Genomic DNA, 17,013 nt, shown 5'->3' with positions numbered 1-17,013 from the left:
ACTTTCTTCAAGATGTGCTCCGGGTGTATGTTCTTTTGGCTCTAAATGTAACAGGCATTTTTCCCAACTTTTTTTTTATCCTCACCTGAGGACATTTTTCCATTTTTTGTTTAGATAGGGTGGGAGGGAGAGGAGAGAGAGAGAGAGAGAGAGAGAGAGAGAGAGAGAGAAACATCGACGTGAAAGGGACACATCTAGTGGCTGCCACCTGCACGACCCATCCAGGGCCGGGAACAAAATGCAACCGAGGTACGTGCCCTTAGCGGGAACCGAACCTGGGTCTCTCTGGACCGCAGGCCAATGCTCCAACCGTTGAGCCAAACCGGCCAGGGCCCAACTTTTAACGTGTATTTGTATTACATACTGTATAACCAATCTTAGAAATCAACCACTGTAACAAGAAATAAAGATTCTAAAGAGGCACTGTTCCCCGTGACTGCCCCTTTGGCTGTACAAGTCCCTTGGTCAAGTGGATGAGAGCAGAGACCACACTGATGTAATGTCCTGGCCATGTAATGTCAGGGCGGAGGGACAGTGGAAAGACGTGGTCTGAAGGCGAGTTGCATAATCCCGTCTGGTTCTCTGAGCCTCCGAGGGAAGGGAGAGGCTATGATCTGCCAAGGAGAGTTTGGCTGCAATGCTCCCGGAGGCTTGGGAATGGATTCTAGGGTCCTCCCAAATCTGAATAAGAATCCACAATGATGCAAGAGACTGGGCCCGTCCCAACATCTTTGGGGTTCAATTGCTATCACCATTTGGCCACCGAGAGGAGGGGCTGTTCCAGGCTTCCTTACAATCACCACCCTAATTATTACATTATACGTTCACACTTTAATCCCTTTATTTGCCTCACTGCCTTTCCGGGGCTAAGCGCACCCCACGGTGGGCTGCCTGCTGATGTCCCTAGCAGCAGAGACCTCGCCGAGTGCCCCCCAGCTGCCAGCCACAAGCACAGCCAGGTGGGCAAGTCCGGAGTGCTAATCTGGACAGTGACATCTCTGTCTCCTGCTCGGAATCCCTGCAAGTCGCTCTCTCCAAGGTGGAGCAGCACCGAACATATACATCAATGCCAAGAGTCACCCTGTGCTTTGCTCTGTTAAACTCTTGGTCGCGTTTCAGCAACCGAAGGAATCATCAGGCAGGGAATTCCAACTGTTTTATCCCAGTGATTTTTCAGTAAGTAACGACTGCACAGCTAATAATATCTCCGCTGGGTGATTGGTGGAATCTGCTGTCGGGAAACGGTTTCCAATACGTGTTCTCTCTTGAGAGATACATCCTGAGGACCAAAGAATTTAATCCTTCCCCCACTCCCAAAATTTGGTTTGCCCTCAAGGCAGGAATTTGTGCTTTTTTTTGTTTTTGTTTTTTTTAATCTTCACCCGAGGATATTTTTTCTATTTATCTGCAGATGGAGTGGGAGGGAGGGAGAGAGATAAACATCAATGTGATTGGGACACAGCTACTGGTTGCCTTGTGCAAGAGACAGGCCAGGGCTGGGGGCAAACTGCAACCGAGGTACATGCCCTTGACCGCAATCCAACCTGTGACTCATTGGTCCGCAGGCTGACGCTCCAACTACTGATAAACTGGCCAAGGCTCAAGGCAGGGATTTGTATGAGGAATGCACCTCAACCTATCAACCTTTGGAAATCACATTTGAATAAAATGTAGATTTAAAAAAACAACAACTCTCTTTCCAGCAAGTTGCCTGGCTCATGGTAGGTTCTCAGAAAATCCTTTTTGAAAAAGCGGGAGTGGTTTTCATACTGAGAACCCCCTTCTTATGTCAGGGTACATGGTATTTGTTGATTTAGCTCAAAACATTTGCTTGTCTTTGTGTAGGGAGACCCAGAGCTGTGTCAACCGAGGTAACAAAATCAAATTATGAACATTTTAAATGTTAAATCCTCTATGACTCCAGCTAATACTGTTGACAGTGGCTGGTAGAAACCCAAGTTCTAGGAGTGTGTTTCATTCCCAAGTTTCGCAATTTTATAGATAAACAGCTTGAAGAGATGTTTCCAATGTTCCGAAGTGAAGAGAAGCTTTGCATAGAGACTACTGTTTTCGCTGACTTTACGTGTGATTTTATATTTCATTTTATCCTTAGTATTCAATATATAGATGAGAGGAAAGAAAATAAAGAACCATGGGTGGCCCTGGCCGGTTTGGCTCAGCAGTTAGAGCGTTGGCCTGTGGTCCGGAGAGACCCGGGTTCGGTTCCCACTAAGGGCACCTACTTCGGCTGCAGTTTGTCCCTGGCCCTAGTTGGGTTGCGTGGGTGGCAACCACTCGATGTGTCCCTTTCACGTCGATGTTTCTCTCTCTCTCTCTCCCTCCCTCCCACTCTATCTGAACAAAATATCAATAAAATGTCCTCGGGTGAGGATAAAAAAAAAAAAAGAACCATGGGTGAAAGGTTTTTATAAGAAAATGCTAATAGCTCAGCGGTGTGGCCCAGTGGTTGAGCGTCGACCCCTGCACCAAGAGGTCACCAGTTCGATTCCCAGTCAGGGCACATGCCCAGGTTGTGGGGCCTGATCCCCAGTGGGGGGCCTGCAGGAGGCGGCCAATCGATGTTCTCTCTCATTGATGTTTCCATCTCTCTCTCCCTCTTCCTTCGTCTCTCTCTAAAATCAATAAAGAGGAAAAAAATGCTAATAAAATATGGTGATGAGAATCCTGAAAATGTGAAGACGCGGCTAGGAAAACATTGAGTCACTCCCTGCCAACCCCCACCTGGTTGTGTTAGTTAAAACTATGAAAGTCTGTGAAGAGGTGAGGTTGAATATCCACTCTATTACATAAGGGTTACCATCCTGAAAACCCTTTAAGTAAGGGCTTTAACCCTGTGTTCATCAGCCACACGTCCGGGAAGGCGTGTACAGACAACACAAAGTAACAGGGTGCGACACGGTCTATTCCACTCGGGCCACCAGAATCAGATGGAGACACCCTGCCTTCCCAGGTGCTCTGCAAAGAGGGGCAGGAGACGACGCCCCGTGCTCAGAAAGCATCCCTAAACCTTTGGTGAAAATATTAAGATGGATTTGCGTTCCACACACGTCATCTCATTCACACTCTAACAACCGGTACATCGCCAAGTTCTGAGACTGATTTCCGCTGTGTCCAACAAGAGACCATGAAGTGACAATGGTCAGTGGGCAACCAGTGGCCACGTGGGATAGAGAGAAGATTCTCAAACTTGGGTGAGCATCAGAACACGCGGATCACCTCGGGGGCTTGGCAAAACCCAAACGGCTGTCCCTGCACCCCAGGATTCTGATTGAGGTGATCTGGGTGACGCCTGGGTGTTCGCATTTCTAACACGTTCCCGGGTGACGCCAATGCTGCGGGTCCAGGGCCCGCATGCTGAGAACCTGTTATTGAACCCGGAACAGCAGGGTCCTTAGCCTCAGCTTTACACAGAACCTGAACTTGGAAGCTTCCGGAATCCACCCTGTTCTGGTCACACACAAGGCCAATCAACTCAGAAAGTGTGAACCCTGGTATCTTAACATCTCCAGGTGTGTCCAGGGAGCTAGCAAGACTAAGAATGACTGATACGGGGCGGGGGGCCGGGGGGAGGGCACAGTTGTCATAACTGTATAAGAAGATACATTTTGCAAACCACTGAGCAGAATGGAATCACTGGTGGGCTGAGGATTCTCAATGACTAATTATTCTTTCCTTCCCCTATTTTCTCCGAAAGTTCATGACAAAGGATCGAAAAAAGTAAAATATAATTTTTGTTAAGAATATAGATCTGTAGCTTTCTAAATGAGCTGTATTTGTGGATCACTAGTTTAGCAGCACAGACAAATGTCAGTCATATTTTTGACTCTTTTCTGTGGGAAAAAAATATTGTCATTTCTAAATCTGGAGCTCTATAAAGGTTTGGGTATGCCTTGTATACACTGGAGGTGTACTTTATAATTTGGTATAATTGGGAACACTTTTCAAATACAAATTCACTGAAAAGGTGGAGAAAGTATATCCAACCATAGAGACAGAAAGAAAGTAGCAGATAATTAAAATTGTCCAGAGCAGCAGTTCTCAAAGTCTAGTCCCTGGACTAGCAGCATCAAACCCCCCTGAAATTTTGTTCAAAACATAAATTTTTAGGCCCCCTACCTACCGAACCAGGTCTGAGGAGTCAGAACCTCTGGGATGGGTCCCAGTGATTTGCATTTGAATGAGGTCTCCAGGTGTTGTCATGCACCCTCCCATTGAAAACCACCGGCCTGAAGTATTTATTTTTCCCCTGCATCTACCTTGCTGTACTAATAGCTGTGCTCTTGGGTTTCTGCCCTGCCAGCTTCACTCTGGAAGCACAATTGACAGGGGGCAGTGTATCCTATAAGCCCACTATTGATTTCACTCTATCTCTATTTTGACCTCAAGATAGAATTAGGCAGCGAAACTAACAAGGATCAGGACGAGGGAAACCAACCGAGCCACCACCGCCTGAAGTCGGAAGAGGGTAGGGGATGCCCAGGTCCGAAACTCACCTTGAATCGTCCTCTTGAAGAACGCCTTGCAGGCTTCGCACGACGCGACCCCGTAGTGGTACCCAGAAGCGATGTCGCCGCACACCAAGCACAGTCTCTTGGGCATCGAGTTGAGCATGTACTCGCACTTGGTCTGGGGGTCTTCCACAATGGTGCTGGAGCAGTCGTCATACAGTTTCCGAACGGGCCCACTGCCTCCCAGGATAGGACCAGACGGGTAGAGAGGTGGCGAGTCAAGTCCGTTCTGATGGCCATTCATGGTTGAACTGTAGCTCCCACTCGCGTCGGAGGAGCCACCGGGGCTGTGGTGGTTGACGCTGTCCGTCAGGGAGGCCGGGCTGGAGGGTTCCGTCTTGATGAAGGACGAGCAGCTGGAATCAATGTGTCGATCTTTGTTTGACATTCTGCAGAGAAGCCTGGATTCAGGGACAGACAGAGGGAGAAAGAGAAGGAGAAAGAGAAGGAGAGAGCGTCAAACATGGAGACCAAAAGGCGTAGAAACAAAGGGAAGGCAAAAAAAAAATTGAGAACGTGAAAGGAAGGGAACAAAAAAAAAAAAAAGAATTCATATGTCAAAGACATTGCTTTTGAAGAATGCTGCCTAAGACTTAGGGGCTTCCGTCATTTATTCTGCAGTCAGTATCTCCTGTTCTACAAGAAGGGAATCACCATAGGCGCTTGACAGAGCTACATAAACATGCCCACACAGCCATGAACCAAACTCTAATGGGTTCCTCTGCTTTCATCGTACCTTTCTCTTGGAAAACAACAGTCAGTATCTAAATCAACCCTCTAGCTTCCGAAGGCGCCCATGGAGGAAGCATGATCTGCAAAGTCCGCACCATGTTTGAAATTGTACTTCCTCTCGCTCCACTTTTCCCTCCCATCTTGGGATCCTGCGATCACTTCCTCATGAGCGGAACCAAACTCTGATTTGCAACACTGAACAGGTGAGTCCACGGCTCTGTAATTAGCATGTGTCAGCGCACCTCCGAGAGCATAGCTGTGCCTTGTATTGATCAGAGACACAGGAAATGCAGCCTCAATCACTTTGCTTCTTTATTCAAATGGTTCTGTGTGATAGACATGGACCGCTGTAGAAAGATACCAAGGATAAAATTCTAGCTGGTATTTAAGGATTACTTCCTGGAGCTCACAGAACTTAGTGAAACGATCACCAGCCCTATTTCGTGTGTGTGTGTGTGTGTGTGTGTGTGTGTGAGAGAGAGAGAGAGAGAGAGAAAGAGAGAGAGATCTGCCACCGTTGGAGAGACGAATCTGTAAAAGCCATTTGAGCCTACCATATACCTGTACGTCCATAAATCTGATACTTTATATTCAGCAAACTAAGAAGGTATCAAATTTTGTACTGGAAAAGAAATGACATTTGTGATGGTTCCTTTTTTACCCCATCTTGTGGTCTTTTTTTTTTTTTTTTTTGGTACGTGCCCCTGGCAGGAACTGAACCCAGGACTCTCTGGTCCACAAGCCAACGCTCCAACCGCTGAGCCAAACCGGCCAGGGTCATCACGTGGTCTTTTAACATGATACCTTCTGGGCCCTGTCCTGTATGGCGCAGTGGTTAAATCTTCAGCCCATGCACCAAAGGGTCATGGGTTCAATTCCTGGTCAAGGGTATGTACCTGGGTTGCAGGTTCAATCCCTGTCCCCAGTTGTGGTACGTGTGGGAGGCAACCAATTGATGTGTCTCTCTCACACTGATCTCTCTCAAACCCCTCTCTCCCTTCCACTCTTTCTGAAAGGCAATGGAAAAAATATCCTCAGATGAGATCAACAACAACAAGAAAAACCACGACACCTCCCGAAAACAATTATGTGAACAGAAATTGTGACTACCTCTCTTATCTAGAAGGAACATACTGCCTGTCTTTCTCTTTGGGGCCATTAGGGACTCAGTTTCTGCGAAGGTAATTAGACGAAAAGGTGTCATGGGTCCTGTGTCCTTCCCGCTCAGCCACAGTGCAAAACCCCTTTTAGCAAAGTCCCCAAGAACGTCCTGAGAGCCCACTACGGAAAGAAGAGGTGACAGTTGAGAAAGAGACTTAGATAATTGCTTCCCAATGGGAAGCTGATTTATGGGACTCCCCCAGGGAATGGTCACTCACCAGAATTTGGGGGAATAGTCACAGCGTAGCCAAATGGATGCAATTATCTCTTTCACTATAAATCTAGTGATCTTTTATCATTGTACAAATGCCGTGCCCTCCTCCAGGTCGCCCTCCCCGCACCGAAGAAAACTCTGGAACTTCCTACGAGAGAATGTTCGCCGTTCCAAGGAGAAGGTCTCCAGAGAAAGGATTCGCCTCATAAGCAATATACTGCACCGTGGACACGGTGCCCTGCCTTCTCAAGTTAGGCAATATCAGGGTGTAAGAAAAGCAAAGGAGGAGAAAGTCCCCCGCAGAGGTCTTGCTGGTGGCCCACCCACCTCGGTCGTCCTTTCCACTGGAACAAGCCAGAGGAGAGCATGGCCCTGGACACCGGTGTCCTCTCCCGCACCTGCAGCGTGTCCCCGGCACTGTTAACGAGCACGGTAATTAATAGGTCGCTCTCCTCCCCTCCTCGGGCTGAGCTCGTCCCTCCAGCCAGCGTGTGAAAGAAAGCGGGTCCCCCTGACTTACAACAGCCCTGCAAATCCCTTTTAATTTAGAGCACTTACCCACCACACTTCACTTATTACCTTATAATTACTGGACTCCTCGCACATACATTATGATCCGAGGCTCCGGCGAGAAGTTATTAGGGTGCTAAAACGCGGCTGCCCCCTGCCTCTCTCCGGCACTGAACTGCTCACCGCGAGGACAATTAACTCTCTCGCCTCGGCCCGCAGGCTCCTTGTCGTCCTCTTGTATTTGTACTTTTCCGGGCAGAGCTGCTGTGAGTTCCCTTCATCACAAACCATACCCCGATTTTTTTCAGACCCTCTTTCTTTCTTTCTCCCTTTTCTCGCATCATCTATGGTCAGTTGTTTTCCACCAGTTTTCTCTCTCCTGGGCTTGGGCTCCTAGACTTCCCCAATGTGCAAAACTCTCCATTAAGCGACAAGGTCAGACATGACCCTCCCCCAAGAACAGTGACTTGTTAAGTCACTAAATGCTTATGTGTCTACCGTATGCTGCTCGAGTGCCTGAAAATTTGGGAGTCTCCAGCCAGCTGTCTCCTCCAAAACCTCTGTCCGCAACTTTGCAGAAACCTAAATGCACGCGAGGAAACTGCAGGGTGTCCCGGAAGCCGTTCATCTGCGGACTGTTTTCCCGACCCCAGTTCTCGTCCCTTCTGCTGGAAATGAACCCGAACAAACCACATTTGCGTTGAAGCCTTGCTGCAGTTGCTTTTATTTTATTATTATTATTTTTTTAATTTTCTTTATTGATTTGAGAGAGAGAGGAAGGGAGAGGGAGAGCGAGATAGAAACATCGACGAGAGAGATCATTGACTGGCCGCCTCCTGCATGCCCCACACTGGGGATCGGGCCCACTACCTGGGCATGTGTCCTGACCGGGAATCGAACTGGCGACCTCTTGGTGCAGGGGTCGGTCCATGCTCAACCACTGAGCGACAACGGCCGGGCTTTTTATATTTTAATTTCAATGTGTTATTTATTTATTTTTGTTAAGCCTCACCCAAGGATATTTTTTTCCATTGGTATTTAGAGAAAGTGGAAGGGAGGGAGAGAGGGAGGGAGAGAGAAACATTGATGTGAGAGAGACACATCGATTGGTTGCCTCCTGCATGACCCTGGCTGGGGCTGGGAATGAAACCTGCAACCCAGCCCTGGCCAGTTTGGCTCAGTGGTTAGAGCGTCAGCCTGCGGTCCGGAGAGACCCGGGTTCGGTTCCCGCTAAGGGCACGTACTTCGGTTGCAGTTTGTCCCCGGCCCTGGTTGTTCGTGCGGGTGGCAGCCACTCGATGTGTCCCTTCACATCGATGTTTCTCTCTCTCTCTCCCTTCCTCTCTCTCCCTCCCACTCTATCTGTACAAAAAATGGAAAAATATCCTCGGGTGAGGATAAAAAAACAAAACAAAAAAAAAAAAAAAACCTGCAACCCAGGCATGTGTCCTTGAACAGGAATCAAACCTGCGACCTTTTGTGCGCAGGCTGATGCTCTAACCACTTAGCAACACCATCCAGGGCTTTCCTTTCGCTGTATTATTTTAATTTTAATTATTTTAAGTTGTACACGTTTCTTTTCAGACACGGACAACCTCCTTAATGAATACCTTTGCCCCAATTAATATAATAATAGCCAAGTTGCCATTTATCCAGTGCTCATTGGGTGTTAGACTCTAACCTGAGCACTTTACAAAGTATTATGAGATTTACTCCTCAAGACAACCTGGGGGAAGGTGGTATTACATTTTAGGGCATGGAGCCTCAGCAACTTCCTGGAAGTCACATAGCTGGAGAGTGGAAAGGGTGGGATTCGAACTCAGGTCTGACTCCAAAGTCCAGTGCACACATCTTGAAGCCAACAGAGAGATTTTAAAAGTGTTCACTGACTTCTTAAAAATGGCCAAGCAAGCAGGGATGCAGGTGTTAGGTACAGAGATCTAGTCCATCCACAGCTCAGTCACGAACAGAAAGTGGCCAAAGGGACCACCCCGCAGGCTGAAGGTCGCCCCGTGGAGTCCCCTCTGCAGTGTGGGAGCAACACCTAAGCAGAATCTCTGAGAGAATACAGTTGTCTCCTAATGGCTCCTTAGCTCATTATACTGAACATTTCTTCGAAAACCATTCCATTATACCCTAAAACTACAGCGGGTCTTAATTCTCTCCCTCTCTGTCTCTGGGATTCTATAGCTCTATTATTCAAGCCTGAAATATTCACAACTATCTATAAATTCAATTGTCAGCTGGTGGTTTTATTCTAGACTTCACTTCAATCTAAAATTAGAGGCACTAAAATTCGCATTAACTCTAAGAGGAATGTAGTGAATAAGACTTTATTTCAAAAGAACACCTTTTTGTCAGAAAGAGCCATTTTCAAGATGATGGCTTTATCTGTAACCAGAGAGAATAAGCCCAATTCCGCACTGTGCTGTTAATACAGGAATTTCAGGTCACATTGGATTAATAAAAATCTGAATTTAGTTAAGAATTATGAATAGAAATAACGTGCTGAAAACTGTGGGAAATATTTATTTTAAAGCCTTAGTATGGTTGCTTTTATTTTAAGAGAAATGATGAGCCCTGGTTGGGTAGCTCAGTCAGTGGTCCTGATACATCAAGGTTGCGGGTTCGATCCCGTCAGGGCACATACAAGAGTCAACGAATGAATGAATCAATAAGTGGAACAACAAATCTCTCTCTCTCTCTCTCTCTCTCTCTCTCTCTCTCTCTCAAATCGATTTAAAAAATGAAATGATGAGAAACACAAGGAAGCAAGACTAATTTTCCCAAAACCTTCTTTGAGTGAGGACCCCGAAAACAAATGGGGTGCAGGGGATAATTATGTCAAAGAAAAACAACATTTAGTTTCTGTATAAGAACTACAGTTGAGGGGTTTCACAGTCTTCCCGAGACCAGGGACATTTCAGTGCTTTGAAAAGCATTTTCAACAGTTTAAAGTGTGTCCCAGATAATTTGGAGGTTCGTGCTTCATCCCAGGAGCTTACTGCCTAGCCTTGCCTAAGGGTCAGCAAGACTAAAATGTATCTTTAATGCTAGATATTAATGATCAGGCGAATAAAACTTCTTGGTTGCTGGACTACATTAAAATGTAATTTTTGAAAGTTAATTTATTGTGTGTGTATCTATGTACCTGTATAGAAAGAAAAACAAAGAATAAGAATCAAAGATACTCTGAAAGTTAATATTCAAAGTGTATTATAATTATCAAGCAAGTTTAATTGCCGTCCAAGATTCTAGCCAAATGCAGTTAAACGTGTGATCAAGCGAACTGCTGTGAATTTCCACCCACAGGTGTACACGCCCTGGTTGGTCCCTGTTTCCCAGACGGGACTTAAGCACAGCCAATATTTTAATTATTAAATGCTGGTTTAACAACAATATTTCATAGGTTTATATATTATTAGCCCATTCATCAAAATATAAAGTCTTAGCACACAGCTGTATTCCATCTTTTGAATTTCACACCAGACTCAAATGCATTTGCTACTTGAGTCCCTACTTTAAATGTGGTGCATAGAATTCTCCGAAGAAACCTGCGTGTACAGGTCTTTCGTCTTCCTAAATTTTTGAAACATTTATCATGTCAGTGGCAACACTTTAGTAGGCTCAACAAATGGCAACTAAACACGTCACTATGTTTTTCTTCCTGTCATCCTTAAGAGCCCCCCCAAAAGTTACCCATCATTATAAATTCAAACATATTATCAATTTATAGCTAACATTTTTAGGCAAGTTTACAAATACAAGAAGACAGAAGGGGGGAGGGAGAGGAGAGGACCCCTTAGGCACTCATGGATTGCAGAATATCAGGACGAGACACCAAGTTATCAGATCCCACACCTAACCATCCTGCCCCTGACCACCCTCCTATTCACAACAGGAGCAGACCTAGGAACACTGGTCAGTCTTCTACCTTCTCAAATCACCAGACTAAACACTTAAGTAATTGTGTTTCAAAAAATTAAAAGCTTTGCCCTGGCCGGTTTGGCTCGGTGGTTAGAGCGTCGGCCTGCAGACCAAAGAGTCTCGGGTTCGGTTCCGGTCAAGGGTACATACCTCGGTTGCAGTTCATCCCTGGCCCTGGTTGGGGTCGTGTGCAAGGCAACCTGTCTCTCTCATATTGATGTCTCTCTCCTATCGATCTCCCTCTCTCTACACCTCCCTCCCACTCTATCTGAAAATAAATGGAAAAACATCCTCAGGTGAGGATTTAAAAGAAATAAAAAATAAAAAGCTTGTATTACATATTTGGGTCTTGTTTTCTCTTAATGCTTTAGGGGAAGAACAAAAACAACCCCCCCTCCCCCAAGACTAACGAGGCCTGGGCTGCAGCACCCAGCCCCAGCAGCTCATCACAGCCCCGAGACAACTTCGAGCGGCTCCTCCACGAGCGCGTGTCCCCTGCTTCAACTAATTGCACTCGAAAGTGGCAAAACGCGGTCACTTAGTAACAAAATGGGCACCAGCTGCTACCGTTGGAGAACGAGGACGCGGAAGAAAGGGAAAGCCAGCGAGTGGAGTGTCATGTCAGAAATCAACTGTGCAACGTGTGATTTGAGAAAACATGACTACTTTACAGAGACAGGGTGTCATTACGGCATCACAGTAATACTCTGCTTTGACAGCTGTTGGGTCTAACATATCATCATTGCATTAAGGTACACTGGCTTAGTTGGGGAAGGGAGAGAAAGGAATTTTTCTTTTAATAAGAAATATCTTAAGGTCTGCCTGGTTAACCTCGCGGAAGGAGATCATTAATTTTAAAGAAAGAACCGTAGATCCGGACCCCATGCTCAGAAAGATTAAAATGCACACGCACACGTATGGATACACACTTGGCTGTCATAGGAGGCCTTTTTTTAATACGCGTTGAGGCCCATCTATTGCAACAGATTTCTGCAGAACAGGATCGCAGTGCTTTAAGCAACGCTGCTTGGGATGCTTTGGATGCTTTGGACGCTTTGGACAGGTAACTTGTGCGCTCGGTCTTCAAGTCTCTTTCCAGCGACTCCAGCAGGAAGCAAAGGGAGCAAACAGCTCCCACCAAGCTGGTCTTGAGTCTACCAAGCAGTACAGCTAAGTAGTCTGGGGACAAGGGACCGGCTCCCTCCCATGACAAATCAGAGCATCTCTCTAAGCGGAAAGTTCTCCAAATTCTCTGAAACGCTGTGTACTACTCACCCCCAAAAGGAAAATTTGAACAAATACACAACAGACTGGCAACACGTTTCTGCTCAGTCACTGAAAGTGCCCCTTGAATACAGGTTTACAGTTGTGAGTGCGCGACACCCCAGTGTCGTCTGGCATTGCCATGTATTCATCACTGCGTTATTTTCCAGACCCACAACTGTGAACCTACTTTTGCCCCACCCTGGATAATTTCATACCTAACAACTGTACCACAACCAGAAGGATCTTTCCTAGACCCTCTCTGCTTTGAGGGTTCTGGAGTTCAAGGATCTCAATCCATTTGGTTGTGACCTTAGGCTGGTCGACGGTCTTGGTTCAGGCCCTAAAATCCAGGGTCCTGGGGCCCTGTCTCAGGCAAACCAGGATGGTTGCTCATTCAATCTGACACACAGAGGGACCTACAGATCTGACTCCATCCTCACCATTATATCTGACACAAAGGAAGGGGAATGGAGGACATTCATTTCCAGCAATGAAAGCCCAGAAAGACAGAAAGAGAAATTCACTGATAAAAAGCATGCACCCTGCCCTGGCCGGTGTGCTCAGTGGTTAGAGCGTTGGCCTGCAGACCAAAGGCTTCTGGGTTTGATTCCAGCTTGGGGTGGTGCAGGAGGCAACCAATGTGGCTCTCTCACATTGATGTTTCTCTCTCTCCCTCCCTCTCTACCTTCCACTCTATCAAAAAAAAAAAAACATCGATGGGAAAATATACTCAGGTAAGAATTAAAAAAGCGTACACCCTAACAATACTGGGGGTGCAGTAAGCATGTATGTCCTAGAGAGTGCCTCTAAAGACATGGTCCTATGCCCAAAGGCCAAGGCCACTGCTGATGACCTTGCTAAGTGACCCAGACTATTTTAGATGTAAAAACTGTGGCCATTTACATTTGTATGGCCAGGTGAATTCTGATGTCTCCTGGTTGATCAACTTAATAAACGAGGGGGTGGTCCTGGGCTATCACAACGTGTCAGTGTACAATGGGATGGTTGACAGTGTCTGTGTTTAAGGGTTCGATCTGAGGCTCAGGTGCTTTGTAGTGTAATTCACCCTCAGCTTGTTTCCCTGGACCCTTTTCAATCTGGGGGTGAGCATCCCTGCTTATAGCTCTGAAAACAGTAAGTGAGCGCCTGCCAGATCAATAAAACTATTAAATGCATAATAATGCCGGGTAATTGCATGCATGATGTTTTGCATAATTAACTGTCTGAGCTTCTCTTTGCTATAATGGGCACTCATGTAATGTAGAGGAGCTATAAGTCTATAAAATATACACAGTTTACATGCACCACGATTCTGCTTAAAACTCCTGCTAATCATCTACTTCGGCTTTGAAGGGAGAGCGCTCCTCCACTGCCAAGCTCAAATCAATTCTTATGACATTACTTTATAACTAACATGATATTTAACTGATGATGGCTATTAGCTATTATACAGACTGCAGTCGAGGACTGGAACAGTAGGGGGAAAATACCATTTAGTTTAAACCAACTTCTGCCATGTAATCAATATTATTGAGGCACATTAAGTGTTTTAACAAGTGTGTATATTTGTTAAATATACAACTTAATTAACTATATCCTCACAATTGCCCAACGCCAGGACACCAGGGGATGTTAAAAGAGAATGTCAAGAAATGCCGAGTCAGAAACTCAGATGCCCGGCAGATGTAAAACCAGCATTTCCTCTCTGAGCCCTAAGAAGCGTCCTTCCCTTACCCAAGCTCCTCTCCTGGGATCCAAGGCCTAACCACTGCCTGGTAAATGCCCAAACGTTGACCAGGTCACTACCCTGAGGGCAGGATGAAATGGCCCCAGGCACAAGGTGAGGACCACTGCTCCAAGGGAAGGTTAGCAGGGGGTAAAAAACGACGAGCTAAATCATCCCAATGAAACTCACACTGCATGCTGAGTGTAACATTTATTCGGTCTTAGAGATTTACTAGGCCATGGGCAGACCTCCCCGGCAGTAAGCTTTCTCGAGAAAAGAAATAGTCTCCCACTTCTACAAATCTCTGGTCTTTCAAACAGAAATATGGATCAATAAAGTTCGCTTGTGTTCAGACAGTTTTGTTTTCAAGCAGTCAAGGAGGACTCGGGGGGGAGGGGGGACCCAACATGACAGGAGAGGCTCAATGAAGACCTTCTCCCATCACCTCGCTGGAGGAGACAGAAACAGACGGCCAGCTCATAGGAAGTCTACGCACCGGTCTTTCCAAGGCACAATCAAATACAGATGTGTGACACTCTGGTGACAGAGTTCACAGATGAAATCCAGGTCAATGAAAGCCCGGGCTGCCCCCATCCCCCCTTCCTATTCTGTTCGCTACACCAAAGTGGGAAGTAGGAAATGCTACCAGGCATTGATGTGAAGCTATGGAGATCGGAGCATCCATGACACCCTTAACTCATTAAGAAAACTTTTTGCAAACGCAGTTACAATGACCCATCAGCCGGCTGCCACCATCAACATAGGCCCGCGCACTTGGGTGTAACTCTGAAACGTACCCTAAACCTAGACGAGATTCAGTGGTGAGACCATCTAAATGCTGGGGAGGAATCCCCGTTGAAATAAAGGGGCTTCCCATCCACAGGAACATTCTTTTGCAGGGAGGGAGTCACAGAACAAAACAGACGATAAGCCACACCTTGGCCTGTTGGACAGTGTTCAAACTGCATTTATACGTTTGACTTCACAGTGTAGTCTGCACCTGTTAACATCTGGGCGCCATGCAACCGGTCTGGGCTGAGCAGCAGAGGTTCCGATTAGATTCTCTTGCTGTCAGGTATTGTTCAGCTGAAGCAGAAGTGGGGGGGGGGGGTCAGCTAATTATTAATCCTAAAACTTCTTCTTCTGATCTCTCTTTTTTTAAACATTGCAGTGAGTTACACAAACCACTCCTTGCAGGCCAGGGAGCCAGCATCTCTCTCTCTCTCCCCCTCCTCCTCTCTCTCTTTCTCTCTGTCTCACGCACACACACGCGCGCACACACACACACACACACCAGCCCTGGACATGACAAGGGTGTGCTCTGTGGCTGACTGGGTTTTGTGAGGAGGATGATTCATTCAGCCGTGAAACAGCATCCAGGAAGCCAGTGGGGGCCACGAACAAGTGGGGAGCTCGGATCAGAAACAGTTGCTTCTTGTTTGTCATTTAAAGGCCCCAAAACAAACATGCAGAGACAGATTTCTAAATCTCCTCTGCAATTCGAAGAACTGATTAAAGAAAACCCAAGGGCTGCCCCAGAGCTCCCCGGCTCCCACGTCTTTTCTCCCTTCCCTGGGAACAGCCGCCGAACAGCGCGGGAGGGAGCAGCAGACCGGGCGCCAGCTCCGAATCCGGCTCCGGGGACCCGAGACGAGTCCCCGCACCACCCTGACCCTCGGTGTCCTCTTTTGCACAATGAGTAGATTCGCCTACCCCCTTTCTAAAGTCATTTTCTGCCAGTTTTTAAAAACTGTATTTTGGCCCACTGGCCTGTGATTTACATTAGACCAGAGAGTAAGGGCTACGGCTCCCGTTTCCTTAGGGGCCACTGCACTCAGCAACCATTCGGGACCACGGCAGAGAGAGTGTGTGTGTGTGTGTGTGTGTGTGTGTGTGTGTGCGCGCGTGTGTGTGTGCGTGACTGTATACACATGTCTGTGTCTGCATGTGTGTCTGCATGTGTGTCTGTGTGCATGTGTGTCTGTGCGCATCTGTGTGTGTTTGTGTGTGTCTGCATCTGTGTGCACGTTTGTGTCTGTGTCTGCCTGTGTGTACATGCATGTTTGTGTCTGTGTGTGCATGTGTGTCTGTGTGCATGTGTATCTGTGCGCATCTGTGTGTATGTGTTTGTGTGTGTCTGCATCTGTGTGCACGTTTGTGTCTGTGTCTGCCTGTGTGTCTGTGTGTACATGCATGTTTGTATCTCTGTGTGCATGTCTGTCTGTGTGCATGTGGGTCTGTGTGTGTGTGCATGTGTGTGTCTGCATGCGTGTCTACATGCATATCTGTGTGTTTGTGTGCATGTGTATATGTGTCTGTTTGCATGTGTGTCTGTGTGTGTGTATATGTGTATGTGTGTGTGCACTACATGAAAGAAATAATTATGGAAACACTTGCTACCTAACGCAACTGCAGCAAACACACTGACCTGAGGAACCCCCCAGTGGGCTGCAAAAGGACAGCCAGAGCCGGAGCAGGCCTCATTTGTGGGGAGTCAGGGAGCAGGCCTCTTGGTTTTTCCTAGAAATGGTTCTCCTCGTGCTCATTACGTGGTTGTGGTGGGAGGCGTTTGCAGAAAGGGCAATTCCCTGCAATCAGTGTTTAAGTGGATGTTTGTCCCCGCGTGTGACACCACGCTGTCAGCGAGCAGTGGGGAGCCAGTGAGCTGTTACATTTGATTTGAGTGCCGGTAGGAGGCCTCATTTCTACCAACTGTTAGTTGCTCGCTCAAAGAATCTTCTCTTCGTTTCTGGAGTGATTTTCCCATCTTCTGTTCCCGTTCCCTTGATATGTCGTAAGTGCGAATGCCACGTGGATTTGTAAAGGGGGCACCTCAGTTCTTGTCTTCAGAGCGTCTCAGACCGGAAGGCCTGGACGTGAGGGTCCAGTGCCCCCTGAGAGGCTCTGCACCCGAGCTCCGATGTCCTCAGTCGTCACAAGGTCAGCAC

General features: G+C 47.0%; 1 protein-coding gene across 1 annotated transcript in view; it reads right to left on the bottom strand.

The window, feature by feature from the left end:
- Window positions 1-17,013, bottom strand: part of ESRRG (estrogen related receptor gamma) — a 208,121-nt gene that overhangs the window by 158,235 nt on the left and 32,873 nt on the right. The window contains exon 2 of the mRNA XM_036277516.1: window positions 4,515-4,930. Coding sequence (XP_036133409.1) covers window positions 4,515-4,930 — 416 coding nt within the window. The remainder of the gene's footprint in view (window positions 1-4,514; window positions 4,931-17,013) is intronic.

Source organism: Molossus molossus, unplaced genomic scaffold (assembly GCF_014108415.1).
Source record: "Molossus molossus isolate mMolMol1 unplaced genomic scaffold, mMolMol1.p scaffold_m16_p_23, whole genome shotgun sequence".
Lineage (NCBI taxonomy): Eukaryota > Metazoa > Chordata > Mammalia > Chiroptera > Molossidae > Molossus > Molossus molossus.
The sequence above is the reverse complement of the archived record's forward strand: the minus strand, read 5'-3'. Positions and strand labels throughout refer to the sequence as shown.